This window comes from Vulpes vulpes, chromosome 1 (genome assembly GCF_048418805.1).
Source record: "Vulpes vulpes isolate BD-2025 chromosome 1, VulVul3, whole genome shotgun sequence".
In the NCBI taxonomy this organism is placed as follows: domain Eukaryota; kingdom Metazoa; phylum Chordata; class Mammalia; order Carnivora; family Canidae; genus Vulpes; species Vulpes vulpes.
In genome coordinates, this window is record NC_132780.1 from 198,772,848 (window position 1) to 198,794,427 (window position 21,580).

At 50.4% G+C, this 21,580-nt stretch overlaps 1 protein-coding gene across 3 annotated transcripts in view; it reads right to left on the reverse strand.

Moving 5' to 3' along the window:
• Positions 1 to 12,704: 12,704 nt before the first annotated feature.
• The window catches only part of HS3ST5 (heparan sulfate-glucosamine 3-sulfotransferase 5), a 256,909-nt gene continuing 248,033 nt past the window's right edge, over positions 12,705 to 21,580 (reverse strand). For 2 of the 3 annotated variants that reach the window (XM_072739367.1, XM_026005833.2), the window contains one exon: positions 13,600 to 15,347. In XM_072739367.1, the coding sequence (XP_072595468.1) occupies positions 14,417 to 15,347 (931 nt within the window). In that variant the 3' untranslated portion in view covers positions 13,600 to 14,416. Of the gene's footprint in view, positions 15,348 to 21,580 lie in introns of all 3 variants that reach the window. The other variant, XM_072739356.1, reaches the window with a different exon arrangement.

Consider the following 21,580-nt stretch of genomic DNA (forward strand, 5'->3'; position numbering starts at 1 on the left):
AATCAGGGACAAAACATTGAAAGTAGCTAACTTGTTTATTTCTTTCGTTTTGAGTTAAACATTTTTTTCCCCTTTTTCTTTCTCATCCTTGGCCTAATGGTCCATTTCCAAACTGGAGTTAAGTCGCTGTGTGCTCACTCTCATCTTCCACCCATCTGCTCTTTGTCTGCTTGGGGCAAGTTTTCTAAAAACAATTCCATTTTGTCAGTTTCCACCTCATTTAAATACATTCAAAAAGCTGTGAATTACTGCCCCGAACAGTCTTCCAAACTTTCGAATTAACCTGCCGTTTAAAAACCCTTTCTTCTTCATTTTAACTTTTGCAACTTTTCTTTATCCAAGGATCCTTGAAGTTACTGAAAACAGCTCCAGTAGAGTGCAGCGCTCTACTTCTGACACCTGCCTTCCTCTCGGTCTTGTCCATTTTTAAAAGAAATATTTAATTTCTTGTTTCTTGCCTAAGCTGCGAGTTTTTCCAATGTTACTCTAACCAGTTTGCTTAAGGTGGTAATTTGTTCTAATATTCTATTTTTATTGCATATAAAAATAAAGTAAAAAAATATGAGCTTGGGGCAGCATGTATCCTGATTAATGGAGAACTCTCACCAATTCTCTTTCACCAAAATGGATGCAATCTTCAGGCATATAAATATTTTTCATGCCAAAGATGTGTGAGGTGTGGGTCCAAAAACAGAGTGCCCTTCTGATAAAAAGAAGAGCCTCTGCATAAACCGTAGAATACACTGATGCAAACGGCATTGAGGGGTTCTCTGGTTGGCTCAGTCGGTGGACCTTGGGACTCGATCTCAGGGCCTCATGAGTTTGGGCCCTACCTTGGGTGCCTAGAGCTTACTTAAGAAAAAAAAAGGCATTGAGGAAACTGGGTACTTAGAACTGCGCTAGGCACCGCGGAGGTACGATTTACGGCACATTAGCATGCTAGCTGGAGGATGAGACTCTGATGTGGACACTTAAATGACAATATAAGGCAATAGGTCAAGAGAAGTGACCAGGTACTATTATTGGCAAGAGCAGGTTGTGAGTGTCATTGGGTGAGAAGGGTCAGAGACGTCTCCACGGAAGAGCCAACACTAGAGCAGAGTTTTGTGTGATGGGAGGATCCAGACAAAGGGCAAGGAAGAGGGCATCTTGGATGGGGACGGTAGTGGGACGGAGGCTAGCGGGCAAGAAGCAGAAGACGTGGCGGGTCCTAGTGAGCACCAGCGTCAATGAGGAATGGGATCTCATTTTGGAGAGGCATTTGGGTCCAAATTATGGAGGGCCTTGATGGAGAACCTAAGGAATCTGGAGCTTGTCTTTAGACCAGTAAAATGCTATTGGAGAAATTATTAATCTCCTTGTATTTCAGTTTACTATAAAGTTAGGAGAAGAATACTTCCTACTGCGGGGGATTATTGTGAGAAATAATTGAATTCATGATTTAAAATTATTTTGTTCCTTGGGGCTCCTATTGCAACTTTACAGTGATGTTGCTTATTACAAACACCGTCAGATTCTGTTTTCACGAGAAAAAATAACTCCGACTCCCCAAAATCACAACCATGGCAAATGTTGTGAATCGGTTGAAAACTGGCCGAAATGTTATCGGACACTCCTCTTTAGGTTTACCGTGTAAGACATCGACTTGATTAAAAAAAAAATTCGTTTTGTGAGCTGGAATTAATTTAGGGAAGAGAAAGGAAAATGAGAGGAGAGCCTGAGGTGATTCCCACTGTTTCTGGAAGGACTTCTTGCCAGGACACCGGGGCTGCCCTCCTCCTCTGGAGGACTGCCACGGCGGGCAAGCTCGGCCTCACTCGCTCATCTTATCCAGCTTACCGGCACTCTCTGAGACCAAACTGACTCCGCGCCAGTGACCTTACACACACACCCGGTGAATTCTGTGCACCTCGGCGTCTGTGGAGCACCATCGGCTCTCAAAGAATAAAACACTTTATTCATTTTTTAAAAAGATTATTTATTTGAGAGAGAGAGAGAGAACGAGTGGGGGGGGGGAGGAATAGAGGGACCGGGAGAAGCAGGCTCCCCGCTGAGCAGGGACCCCGATGCGGGGCTCGATCCCCGGACCCTGAGATCATGACCTGAGCTGAGGGCAGACGCCTAACTGACTGAGCCACCCGGGCGCCCCAAGAATAAGACGCTGTAAAATCAAATGTTTGCAACCGGAGTGACGGTGTCGTATAATAGAATACACGGATTTGGCGGGTGGAGGCCACATCACCATGGTTCGGCTGTGTGACCCCAAGCGAGTTTTTCGACCTTTCTAGAGATCCTCTTATTCATCAGTGAAATAGTAACTACTTCAGAAGATCACAGTGAGGATCGATGAAAGCACGAGTCTCAAATAACAATGTTGGCTCCCGGCAGACAGTAAGTGATAAGGAGCCGCGTGCTGCAGGTGGCCCGGACCAGCTCTCAGGAGCTCACTGATAAATCATTAGAAATTTCGAGAGCCGGTTGTTAAACACAGGCATTACTGACTTAAAACTAAATAAGCTCTATTAAAAACAACTGTATACTCCAAACATACCACTTCCTAGTCATTTTATTATATTTTGTTCTATCTCCGCTCTGAGGCTACTCACATCTACTGTAGCCGTAGGATGGAAATACCAGTTAACGGTGTCCCATCGCACATTTCTTCCCAACTCCGCGTTCAAGGACTACTTGGTGGTAACTTGAAGTCTTTTTTTTTTTTTTTTAAGATTTTATTTATTCATGAGAGACACAGAGAGGCGGAGACATAGGCAGAGGGAGAAGCAGGCTTCCTGTGGGAAGCCTGATGCCGGACCCAATCCCAGGACTCTGGGATCATGACCTGGTCCAAAGGCAGATGCTCAACCACTGAGCCACCCAGGCGTCCCTACTCGAAGTCTTAGTACCACAGATACTGGCAAAAGCCACAGATCAGGGCTTCGTGTCCCCTCCTCCACCCTTGTCCAGAGAGCTGGTTGTTAAACATTTCCCAACACACCACTGGTGACAAAATCCCATTAGTTTTCTTCCCTTTAATGTACGTCAAGTGTCTGGCAGAGTACATGCCTGGTGCACAGAATGTGCTGGTAAAGGAGAAGTCTTCGTGGGCTGGTTTTTTTTTTTTTTTATTTAAAGACTTATTTATTTATTAGAGAGTGAGCGAGAGTGAGAGAGCGCACGCGCACACACTGGCATGAGTGGGCAGGTGCAGAGGGAGAGAAGCTTCAAGCAGACTCTCCGCGGGCACCGAGCCCAGCCTGGGACTCTGTCCCACCACCCATGAGCTCGCGACCTGAGCCAGAGCCAAAAGTCGGACTCAGAACCAAACGACCCGCCCAGGCTCCCGAGTCCTCAGTGCTCTTGACCACGCTGATTGGACGGAGACATGGAAGGAATCGGAGACGTCATCTCATCAAGTCCCGAGGCCACCGGGCCGGGGCCCTTAGGAGCCCAGTGCGACCTCTGGGGCTCACCTGAGTCCTGCTGAGGCCTCGTCGGCTCCGTGCTGGGCTCCTGGTCGGGCTCACTCACCCCGGGCCTCCCTGTCCTCAGTGGACATGCGGCAGCACTGCCCCGGGGGCCCCTGTCTCAGGCCCCTGAGCCCCTACAGTCGGGCCACTGCCCTGTCCCTGCAGGGCCAGCCACCCCCGGGGCAGAGCCCTACGGCCTGCCGCCCAGCCCCCTGGGTGGGTCTCCGGATTCACCTGCCTCACTGGCCTGGGGCCTGCCGTCACCCCCTCCCGGACTCACCTCTGGGGCCGCACATGCTGGGGCCCAGGCTCGAGCCCTTGTCCAGCTACTGACGCCCACAGTCGGTCTCCCACCTCCAGCCCAGGGCCTGTGGGCAAGCCTGCCTCTGGCTTGCACATCCTGGCGGCCTTCTCTGTCTTTCCATGGTTGGTGGAGGCGGTGAAGATCCTGGGGCAAAATCTGAAAAAGGTAAAACTAGGAAGGGAAACTAGCTGTATCGCCCATTAGCGTGGGCCGAGGGGCCTGTACAGGGACAGATGTGGGTGCTGAGTCCTCGGAGAAGCGGGCAGCTGGCACCGGGCCACGGACCATTCGAGGCCAAGCTGTGATGCCCTGGGACCCCCTCCAATGCGGACACCCCGTGGACCTTTCCACTGAGACCAGGTGCAGGTGTGTTTCTACCCGACTTCCCAAGGCCATAGGGTCCGTGTGCCCTACAGATGAACAGGCGTCAGTCCACCCAGGCCCGCGGATCCCACCTGGCGGGCCGCCGGCTGTTTTCGTAGGTGAAGTCTAACTGCACGGTCCCCCAGTCCCGGCTCATCCCCTTGTCTCGGGCTGCTTTGGGGACTAGGCGAGCAGCTGCCACCGAGGCGGTGCGGGCCACGAAGCCCACGGAACTTACTGTCCACCGAGCGGGAAAGACGTGCTGATGCCCGAGCTGGCACTGAAGAGGGGGTGAGCTCCCGAGGCCTTTCTGCAACGACTCTAGGCCTGCTGGGTCGCGGGATGGGGACGGTAAGGCGGGGGCTGCGGGCCCTGTCACGCGCACCTCGCGGGGGCCCAAGCCCAGGACGCCCTTCCCAGCCCCGCGGCGGCCCGCAGCGACCTGGCCTGGCCCCGGCGGGGTCCCGCGGCCTGGGGCCTTGGAGGCGGCGCGTCCGGGGCGGGGATGCAGGTGAGCCCTCCCGCCGCCCTCCCCGGCCCGCAGGGGCCACGAGCTCCGCTCCCCGCGACGCGGCCCCGGCGGGGGGGGGGGTCCGGGCGGGCTCCGCGGTCCCAGGGCCTCGGGGCAGCCGGGTCGGGCCGCTCGGTGTGCGCCGCCGTGACCCCCGCGGGCCCCGTCGGTCGGGGCAGGACCCGCGCTCTGCTGTCGGCCTGGTGCGTGCGCGGCTCCCGGTGCGCGGCTCCCGGTGCGGGGCTCCCGGTGCGGGGTTCTCGGTGCGGGGCTCCCGGTGCGGGGCTCCCGGTGCGCGGCTCCCGGTGCGGGGCTCCCGGTGCGGGGCTCCCGGTGCGGGGTTCTCGGTGCGGGGCTCCCGGTGCGCGGCTCCTGGTGCGGGGCTCCCGGTGCGGGGCTCCCGGTGCGGGGTTCTCGGTGCGGGGCTCCCGGTGCGGGGCTCCCGGTGCGCGGCTCCCGGTGCGGGGCTCCCGGTGCGGGGCTCCCGGTGCGGGGTTCTCGGTGCGGGGCTCCCGGTGCGGGGCTCCCGGTGCGGGGTTCTCGGTGCGGGGCTCCCGGTGCGGGGCTCCCGGTGCAGGGTTCTCGGTGCGGGGCTCCCCGTGCGCGGTTCCAGGTGCGCAGCTCCAGGTGCGGGGCTCCCGGTGCGGGGCTCCCGGTGCGCGGTTCCCGGTGCGCGGCTCCCGGTGCGCGACCCCGCGTCACCCCGGGGACCTCCCCGAGCTGGGCCCACGGCCGCCGCCTGCCCCGTGGGTGCCCCGTGGGTGCCCCGCCCCGCCCCCCTGCCCGCGCGGCACGTGGCCTCAGCCCCGGATCCCGCCGAGCACACGGTGGGGGCGGCCGCTGGGGCTCGGCTCGGCTCGGCTCGGGGTGGCTCAGCGCCTGCGCGGTGCGCCCGGGTCCCTCGCCTGGTGCCGCCGCGACCCTCCGCGGCTCCCTGGAGCGGGGACAGCGCGCCTCGCCGGGAACAAGGCAGGACGGCTCCGCGCACAGGGGCGGGGCGGGGCGGGGCGGGGCGGGGCGTGGGGGCGCGGGTCCCCTCCTTCCCCCCCCCCCCCCGTGCCTCCCCGTCGGGGTTTCCGGCCGCTCTGACCGCGGGGCGGGGGCGCGACTGTGGCACCTGCCGAGGGGCCTGAGCTCGCCCCTGGGGACACCTGCGAGGGACCCGGCTGCGCCCGCCGGCGTCGGGGCTGGGGGGGGGCGAGGCCAGGCAGCTCTCTCGGCGGTGGTCCGGCCCCACAAGGACACGCGCGCACACGCGTGCACCCCCGCACCCCCCCACGCGCACACATACACACGCACACATGTGCACAAACAGGGATGCACACACGCGGGCACACACGTGCACACACACGTGCACACGCACACCCACACATACGCGCACACATGCACACACACGCACACCCACATGGATGCACACACGCACACTCACGCGCGCACACATGCACACCCACACACGTGCACACACACGCCCACACATGCACCCACTCGCGCACACACCCACACATGCATGCACATGCGTGCACACATGCACACCCACACACATGCGCACCCACACACGTGCACATGCATGCACACACATGCACACGCACGCCCACACATGCACCCACTCGCGCACACACCCACACATGCATGCACATGCGTGCACACATGCACACCCACACACATGCGCACCCACACACGTGCACATGCATGCACACACATGCACACGCACGCCCACACATGCACCCACACACGCACACACCCACACATGCATGCACATGCGTGCACACATGCACACACACGTGCACATGCATGCACACACATGCACCCACTCGCGCACACACCCACACATGCATGTACATGCGTGCACACATGCACACCCACACACATGCGCACCCACACATGCACACCCACACACGTGCACATGCATGCACACACATGCACACGCATGCCCACACATGCACCCACTCGCGCACACACCCACACATGCATGCACATGCGTGCACACATGCACACCCACACACATGTGCACCCACACATGCACACCCACACACGTGCACATGCATGCACACACATGCACTCACACACCCACACATGCACCCACACGTGCACACACCCACACATGCGTGCACATGCGTGCACACGTGCACACCCACACACATGCACACCCACACATGTACACACCCCCACACACACATGCAGCACACACAACGCACACGCACACATGCACACCCACGTGCACACATGCACGCACACGTGCACACCCACATGCACAACCACACACGTGTGCACACATATGCACACCCACACACATGCATGCACACACGCTCACACATGCACACACGCGCACACCCACACACGCACACACGTGCACACGAGAATCAGCAGAACCAGAAGCAACTTATTTTAACTGACTTTCACATTCCCCCCTCTCCCCACCTGGAAATAGCTTTTTGTTATTTCATGGTTTTCTGCTGAAAGATGTCACGGGTGGGAACCTCTCCAGCAGCTCCCCGCGTGTCAGAAACGTTCAAAGAGGAGGGCGAGCATGCTCTGAAAGCTGAATTAAAATCCTTCCCTCCTCCAAATGCCCTTCCCAGCCTCGGGTCTGGGCTTTTCAGTTGGGCTTTTGAAGTTCTGTTATCTTCCGGGCTTAATTCCTCTCGGAGTGTGACCACCTCACTAGAGAAATTACGTTTTTCAAAGGGAATATGGAAACTGGAGCATTTCCGCAGGGCTGCGGGTTAGCCTTCCCGCACTTGCCCCCGGTTAGCATCTGCTCCCCGCCGGCTGCGTTCCCGTGCTGGCCTGGGAGCCCACGCTCTTGCTTCCCAGACAGATGGACGAGGGCGGCGATGCGGGTAGGCTAGAGGGCTCCACTCCACCCCACCGTCCCGTTGGGAAGGGGGTAGGTCCCGACGCATGGGGCTCTCGCTCCCGGGGCCTACCCCCGTTTTCTGAGGTTTGGGTGTGCGAGAGACATGAGGTATGTCAAATCATGATGCGTGCCGGAGTTTTTAGGGACCGGCCTCTCCTCTCGTTTAGAGGCAGTGGCCCGTCTGGCTTTGACCTCTTTGCCAGCGTGAGGCTGCCAGTGGCCCTTCTTGTCCCTCGTGATGCTCGTGAGGAGCCCTCCCCTGAACGCGTGTATCTAGGAGCACCCGTGTTTGGTGGTCCCTGAGTGGCCTTGGGCATCAGAAGCTACTTTTCAGCAAACAATGGTCCTTTGGTGTTCTCGGTATTATTTAAATACATTTTTTCATTCACAACTTTAAAAAAAATCATTTGTTATGGCGTAAAGCGTGTCTCGGGCCTGCGTGGGACGGGGGGCGTAGATGATGCAATCCTTGTCCTAAGTTGCTTATTGACCCAGGAGAAGCGTCCAGCAAAGTGGCTGTGGTGCCGCGAGACGGCCGTACCTGACAGGTGCGCCGTGGTGCTGGCCTGTCCCTGCGGAGCTGACGCTCTGGAGGACTCCGGGGGGTGTTTTGAGAGCACGTCGCCCAGGCTGGGGCCCATGTAGGGCACGAGCCAGCCAAAGAGACTGAAAAATAATTGATTTTATGTGAATATTTTCTAAGTTATTTCTCCAAATGTTTCAGAGACAATGTCTGAAGGACAACTTGAAAAGATTAAAGTGACTTATTTGGAAGATGATCCCCTAATGACCAATACTTTGGCCAATGTAACGGACTGTTCAAAATAAGGGTTTGTGGGGCTGAATTCAGCTGGTTGGTCTGTGTGTGTAAACACCCAGTGGGTGTCCGGTCCCTTTGCAGCCTTTCTCACGAGGGGGCTCGGGGTGACAAGCCGGGCACCAGGGCAATTATGCTTCTGACCACTCACCTCAAACCCTCTTGTTTTTCGTGATGTTGGAGTCTGGAGTCTTCAGCATAGAATTCCCAGAGACATTGGAGGGTCCCAGAGGGGGTTATCAATTCCGTGATCTCAGAGCTGGAGGCGTGGGCCTGTGTACCTACTAATTTCCCACTAGTTTTGCATTAGCGCCTCAGACCCCACAGGTACGGGTAATAATGCCAGGTAAACGTGTTGTTCTTAAACTTATCTTTAAATTTAATTGTGCTTTCAGAGAAACGTGCTACAGTTCCAAGGTGGAAGCCTCAGGGTGGCGATCAAGCCGAAGTAATGCAGTAGTGCCACGGGGATGGGACACTTACAGAACCGCCGAGAATCACACACATGCACACACGCGTCCACGCACACGCACACAGTGGTGGCACGTGTACTACCTCCCGCGTGAATCAGCAACACATGCGTCTTTTTACCATTAAAACTTCTTATCCCAGATGTAGCGTCACTTCGATTAGGTAAATTGTATTCTTGTGTCAAAGCCTGTTTGCTTCCAGGTCAGTTGATGCGCTTTTGAAATATTAATTTATTGAGTTTTTCTCTTCTTCACGTCTGTTCACTTCGGCTGGCTGGACTGACCGTGACACCTTCGGAATGTAATTTTTAAAAGGCCGCTGTGCAGATGCGATAGGTGATCGCTAACCAAAGAATGGTTTTGATTAGTCCCGTAACGAACCGTGATCATTAGCTCCTTTCAACAGGCTTACGAGGACAAATATGCCCATACATATTACAGGTGGACTAAATGTGTGTACATTTTAATTTTAATGCTAATTCATATTTTTATACAGACCCGATACACGTTACTATTCAAGGTTGATTAAGTACAAGAGGGTTGAAATGCAGCCAATAAAGCAAGATTAGAAAGAGATTAGAAACAAATTTTAATTAGAAAATCACCGCCTCACATCCTTGTGGGAAGTAGGCGGACGTAAATAATAAAGAGAACCATTTAGACACTTCTTGACAAGCAGGCCCGGGCTGCAACTCGGGAGGGCTGCATTCTGGTCACAACTCCGACGCTGCCTTTTTCTAGTGACCTTTAGTAATTGTTGGTTGGATCTTTCAGAAGCTGGGAACATACTAGGTGATCAATAAATGCCTCTGAATTTCATTAATCCCAGGAGAAAGAATCTCAGGTCTTTGTTATCCTCACAGGACAGTTTCTCAGGCCATTTGGAGGAGGCCCCGGGACCTATTCGAAAAAGACCAAATCTCTTGGCTCCGATCTTTGGAGACTTCGGATCTTTTGGGTGGAGGCTAGATTCTATGGACGTGTAAAAATGACCGGAAACATCTCCTCTTTTTAGTGTAAAAACCTTAAAGATATTGAAAACTGTCACACAATCTCTACCTTGTCATAAGCTTATCTGCAAGTTACCATTAAACTGTGTTTTTGTGTTTTTATTTTTTATTTTTTTACCCTTTGAGCTTCGGTGGAAGTGTCCCAGGAGAAATGAGACTTGCCCTGGTTTCTGTCCCCGGGGCTGGTCTCCTCTAGGGCAACCCTGCCTGCCCTCACCTCTGGGGACGTCGAGGGCCCAGCGGTCCTCAGGCCTTCTGCCCACGGCCCGTGCAGGTGCGGTCGCTGCCCAGGCCCGCCAGCCTGGGGGTGGAGGCCCGCACGGCGGCCCTCGGGGGACTGTGGTTCCCTTCACCCCTGGTGGCTGTTTCCTGCGGCTGCTGTCCCAAGTGACCGCCAAGTTAGAGGCCCCAAATGACACAAAGTTCTTCCCACATGCCCGCAGGCCTACAAATCCAGCACAGGCCTCGCTGGGCTGCGGTGCAGGCGCCGGGGCCTCCCGGGGATGCACCCTGCCGTGGGGTCAGCTCGGCCGCCGTGGCCCCGACCCACCGGGAACCTCGGGGGTAGCGCGCTCCTTCTCATGAGGGGCCATAGAAGGAACTGGGAAAGGCGCCCCTGGGAGTGCACGTGCGTGTGCCTGCCACGTGTGCAGGGAGGCTCCCTCCACCAGAGCCTTCCCAAATGCTCCTCCTTCGGCCTAAATTTCATCCTGGGCCTCTCTACAAGGGAAAGGTTTGCTATGAAAATTGATAAACAGATGCCAGGGGGCCTCAGGAACCTGCTTAGGAAAACAGACTGTTTTGAAAATCCTTGAGTAACACCAATTTGGAAAAAAAAATTGGGCCAATTAAGAGACTCTTATTTAGTAAAGTGGATGCAACGAGAGATTTTCCAGTATATGGTCAGGATCATTCTACACGTCACCCATTTGGGAATACGTTGCGGTGAATTTGCTTGAAGGTAGTCTATATTTTCACCTGGGTAGCCCGAATTGCTAAGGTTTTGCTGTTTTTAGCCTTTTTCAGGGGGAATGTTTTTGGCAGTTTTTTTTTTTTTTTTGCTTACACCGGAGACCATTCTCCTGAGTGGAGAACGGCTGCTGAGTGCGCCAAAAGAGTACAAAAGACTTCAGCAGGAAGACACTGCTTATGTGATCATTTGAAATTTCTCCATTTCTGGAAAATTCTCAAATTAGGCTTATGAAGGCAATCCAATTTAGCTAACTGCTAATTGGAGAAAGCAAAAGCTTATTGGCAGGGCTGGCACTTGGACTTCCCTTGTCTTTGGCTCCCACCTTCCCTTGGCAGCAGCACAAGGCCTCCCGGGGCCTGGGTCATGCTCCTCACATGGCCTTGCGGGCCCGGCATGGCCCTTGAACCAGGTGGGGCCCCCAAACAGTGCCATCGGGGGGCTGTCAGCCGTAGTGGCAAGTGGTGACTGTTCTCACTGGTCCCTCAGCATGGGAGGTGCCAACTCCAAGATCAGATGTGACTCTGATGGCTCACATGCCTTTGCTCTATCATATGTGAGGAAGGACCCTCACGTCTTAGATGTTTCCTATAGGACAGTGTGAAGGGAGTAGGGAAAGTGAGCGCCTTCATCAAATGAGGGCTTCTGTGGGGTGATTTCAGGGGAGTAGATGATGGACTTGGACTTGGAACTGGCATGTGTATCTATGGGTTTGTAGTCTCTTTCTCTCTCTCTCTCTCTGATCCCCTGGGACTCTGGTTCCTGTTCGAATATGTATAATTGGAATTTTTTGGCTTCCAAAATGGTGTCATTTCAGTTTGGGTCCCGCAGAAACATCACCCTTGCTTAAAGTTCTTTTTTTTTTTTTCTCTCTTTGCAGTCAGGGCTGTTTCACAAAGCCGTATGGTGCCACCAAGCCTCCAGGAGGAATGCAGAGATTTCATGATGTAAAAAGGAATAACTTATTCAAGAGAGCCCTGGTGGAGCTAACGTAATGAGCTGAGGATTTCTCTAGAGATGTGCTGCCTCTTTGATGACAACAGGAAACATTTTTCTAAACAAGGAGGTTGAAAACCTCCAGTGGAAGCAGGCTATTAAGTTATAGGGTTTTTACTTCTCTCTGGGCTGCTCAGTCAGCAGTGGCTGTGGCTGTTTTTATTTCGGTGAAATGAAACCTGCCCCCAACACGTCCTCCTAAGCCAGGCCTTCTGCTTTAGGTCCCCGTGGGGGAGGCCCTGGGGTCTAAAACAATCCTCAAACTTATTCAGGAAGCACAACTATTGGCAATCAGAGCTTTTTTTTTTTTTTTTTTCTGAGTGTGGTGAAGAAATAAATGCTGGCTTATTGAGCTCAAAATAACCAACTGGAAAAGTCAGTATGAGCCAAATAGAGTCTCTGAATAAACTGATAATACACACTGTTGGTAGCAGCAGCAGAATTTAAGACACAGTCTGGAATATAAGCTCATCACTGATAACTTTCACTATTTTAAAAACATGTCTCGATTTGTCTCAATTTTATTGGGGGGTAGGGTACTCAGGCTGAGGTTTTGAGACATCAGGGTCCCAACGTGGGGGGTAATTTTTACAGTCACTGGTGTAACACTGTATGAGCTGCCACCGCTCTCGAAAGACTTACAATAGAATCAGTGACAGCGGGTGATCGTGCCCTGGAAGGTGGCGTATTCAGAGTCCAGGCTGAGGGCTAGTGGAGAGCAGAGGCCCGAGGACGTCTAACGCGGCTCCGCTCCTTGGGTTCGATTTCACCCGTGGCTTAGAGGGCCTGGCATTGAGACCCGCGACCCCCTCCCCAGGTCCTCCCCAGGTCCTCCCCAGGTCCCGGCGGGGCGAGCTGCTGCGTCGCCTATTCCGTGCTGGGGGATCGGCAGTCGTGGTCACTAAGGCTGCGGCCTGAGAAGCAATATATACCAACACCGGAGGGGAAAGGGCTATTTATTTAGGAAAGTTCACCATCAAATCACTGGACAGGAGAAACAACTCATGGAGAGAACCAACACTTAGCACAAGCAAGAGGGGGAATCCGCTGTACTCTGCTGTGACGTGTCTGGGCACCCTCAGTGTGACGCTGAGCAAAACTCCCTCAAACGTCTTCTAACTGGATCAGCAGCCACGACTGCGAAAAATCCATCTTTTCGTTGTTGTTGTTGACACCTCTCTCCGCGGCTTTCTGAATTATATTTAAGAGCGCGATACAGTGTATCTGATGTTAGCAAGCACCCAATTTAGCATTAATTTCTCTGGATGGAAACACGAGCCATATGTTTATGTCAGTAATAGCAGCACTATGCATTTGATCATTTCTGAGCAGACTGACTTTTTATTTTTTTTTTCCGTCTCAAAGAGGGAGTTCTGAGAGTTTGTATTCATTTTTGTAGCATCAGCAGCTTTCAGTACAGAGGCCACACAAGTTCCCTAATCTGATTTTATTTAATTTCTCGACTGGTCTGACTCTGATTAGAGGTTCAAATAAAATCGTGATTCTTCTAGGCCTTGATTATGGGAAAGTATTTCTCTCTCCCGGCACAGCAGCCATCGCAAGTAAGTTAATTGTTACGCAGTCGTCGCAGAGTAAGCTAGTGTTCTTTGAAGTGGCTCTATTACTAGATTTCCAGATGGTTGAGATTTTTTTTTTTTTTTTTGGTAATATACTCAACCTCACTTCATAAAGACATTTTCACAAGGGTACAGAAATCCAACGGAGACGCGCATCTTTCCAGGCGCGCTCTTATGCGCATAAACAGCTTCGGTTTGGGGAGCCAGCAAGGGGGGGGGGCGTGTAAAACAAAGTGAGTAAAAAAAAAAAAAAAAGGTTGCACATAGAGTAATTTTAATCCATTCCATTTTTAAATACCACAATAAATTTAATTTTCACAATAAATTAAATAGCCATATTCAGTTTACAAAATAGAATTACTTAGTGTGAAACCAGTATTTACAACAATATACATTATGTACATGACGTTTCTCTTCGTTGACACAGAACATGGACGTAAAAGGACCTCGACTTCCAGATGTGTGGCTGACATGCTACAAGTGACACCATGGTCTGTACGAGAAAACAATAGTGCAAAATCACCACGGGAACTTTGGAACAATGTCAATTCTATGAGACGAGACATTCTTTTAAATGATAAGAAAAATAGCGTTTTCTGTTCTCTCGGCACCAATTCAGTGTCTGGATTACAGAGCCGGCTTTCCCTTGGAGGAGAACGCGCGGCCGAATCCTCTACTTCCCGAAGCTTCACAGCCATCCGTACCGTCTTCACGCATAATCTTTTGGCTTAACTCTATGAAAATAGCGGGCGCAAATTCTGGCTCCAAGGAAGACTAACTCTTGGAGAACAGCTGACGCCACTGTCCCCCCCAAGACCACCACCTTTCCTTTCTGTATATAGCTCCAAAGATGCAACTACTCAGACAGCAAATCATTTTTTCTTTTTTTTTTTTTTTTTGTGGATTTTCAATAGAAAAAGAATCCATCTTCTATTTGGTCGCCCACGGTGTATGTACAAGTGCACGTGGAAAAATGACTTGGATAGTTGTGTCTAAGAAAAGTGCATGTTTTAAGCTAGAGGGAGACCTTGTGTGCCTCCAGCCACAACACACAGTGTTATGGGGCTTGTCATGTTAGGGCCAGTTCAATGTCCTCCCAGTGATCTGGTAAAATTTTTGATTGAAAGGGTGAAAAAATTTGCGCAATTTGGTAATGACAGAGGGGTCCACCTCCGGATGAATGCGCCCCTTGCTGCCCGCCAGGCACTTATTAAAGATAATGTTAAATCGCAAGCAGTAAAACCCTCTGGTAGCATTGAAATATAAGTTGTATTGACTTATCCTCGGGGGAAGATTTAAGAACTTCTCCACGAGCTGGAGTTCTGGCAGAGGTTCCGTGATGAGGCGATCTCCGTCGACAACGTGGAACTGCTCAATGGGAAAGTATTTTAACCACCTTTCCAGATGTTTGGTGTAGATGCTGGTTCTTACCGCCTTGTACTTGGTGTTCACTTCACAGGTATTAGGGTCTATTGCCAGCTTCTCAAACTTGTAGTAAGTTTTGTTCTTCCTCTCCTTCCCCTCTAGCACCTGAGTGTAATCAGAAATAGCTCTTGTGGTTGGCTCCCTGACAATGATCAACAACTTGATGGATGAGTTCATTTTGTAAATCCTCTCCGGAACCTCCTCCGTGATAAAATACGCGGGGCTCTTTTCGATTGTGATTTGCTGTGGGTAGGAAAAGGGCATCTTTTTCCTGTACCACTCGATGCCCTTGGCATAATTCTCGTCATTGTCAAAAAAGTGGATTTCTTGAGAGGCTTTGACCACAGCGGGATGGAGGTTCAGCATCTCAAGCAGAGCCCTGGTGCCTCCTTTCCTCACCCCAATGATAATGGCCTTGGGCAGCTGCTGGACCAGGTCATGGAGGCTAACCTGGTCCTTGGAAGTATTGCCCTTCCGGAACTCGTGCAGCAGGCCACGCTTGAACTGCAGGGCGCGGAGAGGGAACTCGGCCTGGCTGCGCGCTCCGAATCGGCCTTCGATGGGGCAAATGGGTTGTAGCCTGAAAGCAACAGAGAGAGGCCTTTAGAAGCTCGTGGCAGCTCACTTGTCATTTTTCTGCTTCCCTAGTTGGAGCAAGACTTTAAATGCGTAAATAAAACCACTGGTTCCCAGCCTGCTGCCATCCGTAATGAACATATGTTTGGGAAATTTTATTTTAAGCAACCCTGTATTAAATGGAGCACACATAATTGATGGGATTATTTTTATTAGTGCTCCTTAAGAATTTTTATTCACCAAGCACTTAATTGACTACAGCGTGTACTTATGTTCGCAGCACAGGACAGACAAGTGACACCAGCCATACTAATAGCCTTTTAACAGCTCACCAGTTAACTTCATTTAGAAATCGTGAAAGGCAGAAGAAGGTCATCTTCAGCTGCGAGGCCGAAGGCTGGCGGGGAGGCCATGTCTCCTGGGTTTCGTGTGGTACGGTTTTCTTGCAGCTTAGCAGCACTCATGTGGGTCTCAGAAATCTCTGAGATCTACTCTGAATAGAGGTCCCAGTCTCCGCCCGTGGCTAGTTGGATCACTAACCTGCAAAGATCCAATCTTGGCGCTTGCTGAGCTTTTCATTCTATGAGAATTTCTGGCCTTGGGGACAGCTAGGCAAATACTATATTTCCTCTGCCTCTCTCTCTCTCCTCTCTTTTTCTATCTAAAGGGGTCGAGATTATGTTTTTACTTTGCTGAATGTAGGAACAAAGCCAATGCCATCAGCAAGTGCTATCACCTCCCACTCTTGGGACCAGAAATCAACCAGACCTCGGCAGAGCCAGAAGCTTCGGGTCCTCAGTGCCAAGCCCGTGGAAATCAGGGACTCTGGCGTAGGAAGGGAGGAATGCAATGGACGGAGCCAGAAAGGAGGATCTGTTCTAAGGAATGAACCACCACCAGCGCTTTTGTCAGAGAGAAAGGCGTGGTAATAATCATAATGACATCAGACTAGGGTTACTGCTCGATTTGGCATGGCCAACGTCTATGGGTGGCAAATGCAGTTTCCTTTTGGGTAATAGTCTGGAACCGAACTGAAATTCATTATCACTTCCCTAAGTTTATCTGAAAAGGCATTTTAGCCTTCTTCTTGCTCAAGGCTGTAACATCAGTCAAAATGGCTGTTAAGCCAATCCTCCAACTGAAGCTTCTAGCGATCCTAATTACTTGGAGTCTACGAGGCAATGAGGCTGTCTCATGCTTTTCCCAAGAGAACCTACTGTACCATTCTCATCTCCGTAATGTATACAATTAAACGGAGAAGGGGAAAACTTTGTCACACCAAGACGTTCTGCAGAACTAAGGGAGAAGCGTATGGCCTGTTTGAACATCTATCGTGGTGCTTGTGGAAAACGATATTCACATATTCTCGTTCATGGTGTTTGTTTCTTGTTATTTCACAGACAACTCATGCTCATTGTGGAAACCATGAACATATGGAATAGTGTAAAAATAATGAGGTTTACATTTAATATTTTAGAAAAACCTGAATTTTGTTTTTATAAATTTGTTAACAAGATTAATGCGCTAGAGTTCTAAATGGAAGCTACATCCAAACTCGTTCTGTGAGGCCAGCATCACCTTAATTCCAAAACCAGACAAAGACCCCACCAAAAAGGAGAATTATAGACCACTATCCCTGATGAACATGGATGCAAAAATCCTCAACAAGATACTAGCCAATAGGATCCAACACTTCATTAAGAAGATTATTCACCATGACCAAGTGGGATTTATCCCCGGGATGCAAGGCTGGTTCAACACTCATAAAGCAATCAGTGTGATAGATCATATCAACAAGAGAAAAAACAAGAACCATATGATCCTCTCAATAGATGCAGAGAAAGCATTTGAGTGTAGGGATAGAGGGAACATTCCTCAGCATCTTCAAAGCCATCTACGAAAAGCCCACAGCAAATATCATTCTCCATGGGGAAGCACTGGGAGCCTTTCCCCTAAGATCAGGAACATGACAGGGATGTCCACTCTCACCACTGCCACTCAACAGAGTACTGGAAGTCCTAGCCTCAGCAATCAGGCAACAAAAATAAACAAAAGGCATTCGAATTGGCAAAGAATTCAAAATCTCCATCTTCACAGATGACATGATACTGTACATAGAAAGCCCAAAAGCCTCCACCCCAAGATTGCTAGAACTCATACAGCAATTCAGCAGTGTGGCAGGATACAAAATCAATGCCCAGAAATCTGTGGCATTTCTATACACTAGCAATGGAACTGAAGAAAGAAAAATTTTTAAAAAAGATTTTATTTATTTATTCATGAGAGATACAGAGAGAGAGAGAGAGAGAGAGAGAGAGAAATGCAGAGACACAGGAGGAGGGAGAAGCAGGCTCCATGCAGGGAGCCCGATGCAGGACTCGATCCCCAGACTCCAGGATCACGCCCTGGGCCGAAGGCAGGCACTAAACCGCTGAGCCACCCAGGGATCCCCTTAAGAAAGAGAAGTTAAGGAGTCAATCCCATTTACAATTGCACCCAAAAGCATAACATACCTAGGAATAAACCTAACCAAAGAGGTAAAGGATCTATACCCTAAAAACTACAGAACACTTCTGAAAGAAATTGAGGAAGACACAGAGAGATGGAAAAATATTCCATGCTCATGGATTGGAAGAATTAATATTGTGAAAATGTCAATGCTACCGAGGGCAATTTACACATTTAATGCAATCCCTATCACAATACCATGGACTTTCTTTTTTTTAATTTTTTTTATTTTTTATTTTTTAATTTTTATTTATTTATGATAGTCACACAGAGAGAGAGAGAGGCAGAGATACAGGCAGAGGGAGAAGCAGGCTCCATGCACCGGGAGCCTGATGTGGGATTCGATCCCGGGTCTCCAGGATCACGCCCTGGGCCAAAGGCAGGCGCCAAACCGCTGCGCCACCCAGGGATCCCTACCATGGACTTTCTTCAGAGAGTTGGAACGAATCATCTTAAGATTTGTGTGGAATCAGAAAAGACCCCGAATAGCCAGGGGAATATTAAAAAAGAAAACCATAGCTGGGGGCATCACAATGCCAGATTTCAGGTTGTACTACAAAGCTGTGGTCATCAAGACAGTGTGGTCCTGGCACAAAAACAGACACATAGATCAATGGAACAGAATAGAGAACCCAGAAGTGGACCCTCAACTCTCTGGTCAACTAGTATTTGACAAAGCAGGAAAGACTATCCACTGGAAAAAGGACAGTCTCTTCAATAAATGGTGCTGGGAAAATGGGACATCCACATGCAGAAGAAGGAAACTAGACCACTCTCTTGCACCAGACACAAAGATAAACTCAAAATGGATGAAAGATCTAAATGTGAGGCAAGATTCCATCAAAATCCTAGAGGAGAACACAGGCAACACCCTTTTTGAACTTGGCCACAGCAACTTCTTGCAAGATACATCCATGAAGGCAAAGGAAACAAAAGCCAAAATGAACCATTGGGACTTCCTCAAGATAAAAAGCTTCTGCACAGCAAAGGATACAGTCAACAAAACTAAAAGACAACCTACAGAATGGGAGAGGATATTTGCAAATGACATATCAGATAAAGGGCTAGTATCGAAGATCTATAAAGAACCTATTAAACTCAACAGCAAAGAAACAAACAATCCAATCATGAAATGGGCAAAGACATGAAGAGAAATCTCACAGAGGAAGACATGGACATGGCCAACATGCACATGAGAAAATGCTCCGCATCACTGGCCATCAGAGAAATACAAATCAAAACCACAATGAGATCCCACCTCACACCAGTGAGAATGGGGAAAATTAGCAAGGCAGGAAACCACAAATGTTGGAGAGGATGCGGAGAAAAGGGAACCCTCTTACACTGTTGGTGGGAATGTGAACTGGTGCAGCCACTCTGGAAAACTGTGTGGAGGTTCCTCAAAGAGTTAGAAATAGACCTGCCCTACGACCCAGCAATTGCACTGCTGGGGATTTACCCCAAAGATACAGATGCAGTGAAACGCCAGGACACCTGCACCCCGATGTTTATAGCAGCAATGTCCACAGTAGCCACACTGTGGAAGGAGCCTCGGTGTCCATCGAAAGATGATGGATAGAGAAGCTGTGGTCTATGTATACAGTGGGATATTCCTCAGCCATTAGAAATGACAAATACCCACGATTTGCTTTGACGTGGCTGGAACTGGAGGGTATGATGCTGAGTGAAGTAAGTCAATCGGAGAAGGACAAACATTATATGGTCTCATTCATTTGGGGAATATAAAAAACAGTGAAAGGAAATAAAGGGGAAAGGAGAGAAAATGTGTGGGAAATATCAGAAAGGGAGACAGAACATGAGAGACTCCTAACTCTGGGAAACGAACAAGGGGTGGTGGAAGGGGAGAAGGGCAGGGGGAAGGGGTGACTGGGTGATGGGCACTGAGGGGGGCACTTGACGGGATGAGCACTGGGTGTTATGCTCTATGTTGGCAAATTGAACTCCAATAAAAAATATATATACAAACAAAATAAATGGAAGCTACAAAAGTACCAACACATACATTAGTTAAAGATATTTTCAATTGTGACATTGATTGGAATATCAGAAATCCATCTTTTAGCTCTTTTTGGGTTCTGGTCGAGAACTAAGCCCTGATTCCCTACAGCATCCACTGAGTGGAATGGAGAGACTTCTCTCCCGTGCATCTAGATGCGGGTGCCGTCCTTGGGAGAACTGAGGAAGTAGTCAGTCAGATCCTTTTCTGTAAGGACTTGATTCTCTTGCACAATTCTGGCCGAGAAAGGCTGAAACAGACCATCTCGGGGCTGTTCCTTCTTTTCCTTCCTTCCACTTTCTACCTTCCACCGTGGGAGCTCATACCCTATGGAACAATTGCCTTTTTGACTTCCTAACTCATGAGAGGAGAAAATATATTATTTCCATTTCCTGAAGAGTAAATTCTGGGCATGGGCCTCAGACATGGGGGAAAAAAACATGGAATCTTAGGACTGGAAGGGACAGTAGAAGGAACTGGGCTCAGTCTCCCACCCAGAGAGCAGGGTCCTCAGTGACTAAAGGATAGGCCCGAGTGTGTGTCAACGTCATACATAATTTTGTTCATCAAACTCTCAAATGAGAGGTTTTAGGAAAGAAAGTCCAAAAGCTATCCCATTAGAGACTGGACACCGAAAAAAATGAAAAGAATCCTCGACTGAATGGCTACTGTGTTAATGATCATTGGATCAATCGCTCAGTAAAAAGCAAACGACTGGAAGCTAGTGATAGGTATTGGGAAGAACTTGACATAAAAGTTCCATTAGGGACACAGGACAGTGGTGCCCACCTCAAAGCTTTTCACGAATAACCAAGTACCACTTTGGGGAAACTACCTGAAGTCAGTGATAAGCTCTGGATTAGGCCATTCCCCAGAGTTAGCAACCAGTGAGGGCGAAGTTGACTTCAGAATTTCGGATTGAAAAGCATCCGAGGGGTTCCCTTGACCGGTCAAAACTGACACTGGCTGAAGGAAAATGAAAACCGCTGCCATAGGATTCGTTAAATAACCCAGTGAAAAGATCTCTGTATTAGAAAACTGTACGGAAGATACTTTCATTTTTAAGCGTGGCTGCATTTTCACGGAGAATGGGAACCGAATTCATAGAGAACACGTGAGGATCCTTTTTAGTGTTTCCCACGTGAGGATTCATTTTAAAGGGCAAAGAAGGGAGCTTCCCATTGCAGAGATGAACTTCCCCGCCTTTCCCAACCACCCCAAATGTGGGACGGTCCAGAGACTGCAAGGTGCAGCCAGCTGATGTTTGCTGGGCCTTCCGCCAGCGGGTGCCTCGCCACCGTGAGCCCGTTGAGAGCCCGGGGTGGCTCCGTGAATTTCCCCTCCCTGGATTTTCGGTTGTTTTCTGGGCAATTCCTCTGAGCGACGGCCTCCTCAGCGGGTGCTACTCTCAGCTCCTGGGAACCAGACCTGGTTAACACGGTCAAAACTCCCCCGGCCTGCAGCCGCCCTTCCAGGGCGCTGGATTCCCAACTTGAGCAGCTGCTTCACAGGCTCATGTGTGATCCTCACTCTCATGGCAGCACGTTAACTGCTCCCTCCTAAATGCCAACAATGAAGAGAAATAAATCCAACGTCCCTACTTTGCCCGGCTAGGAGGCAACAGCAGGCGCACACAGACCACACCGAGCTCCAGTAAGTGCCATTTGTACCGTGGATGGCTTTATCCCTTCTCTGAAAACAAACGTCAACGC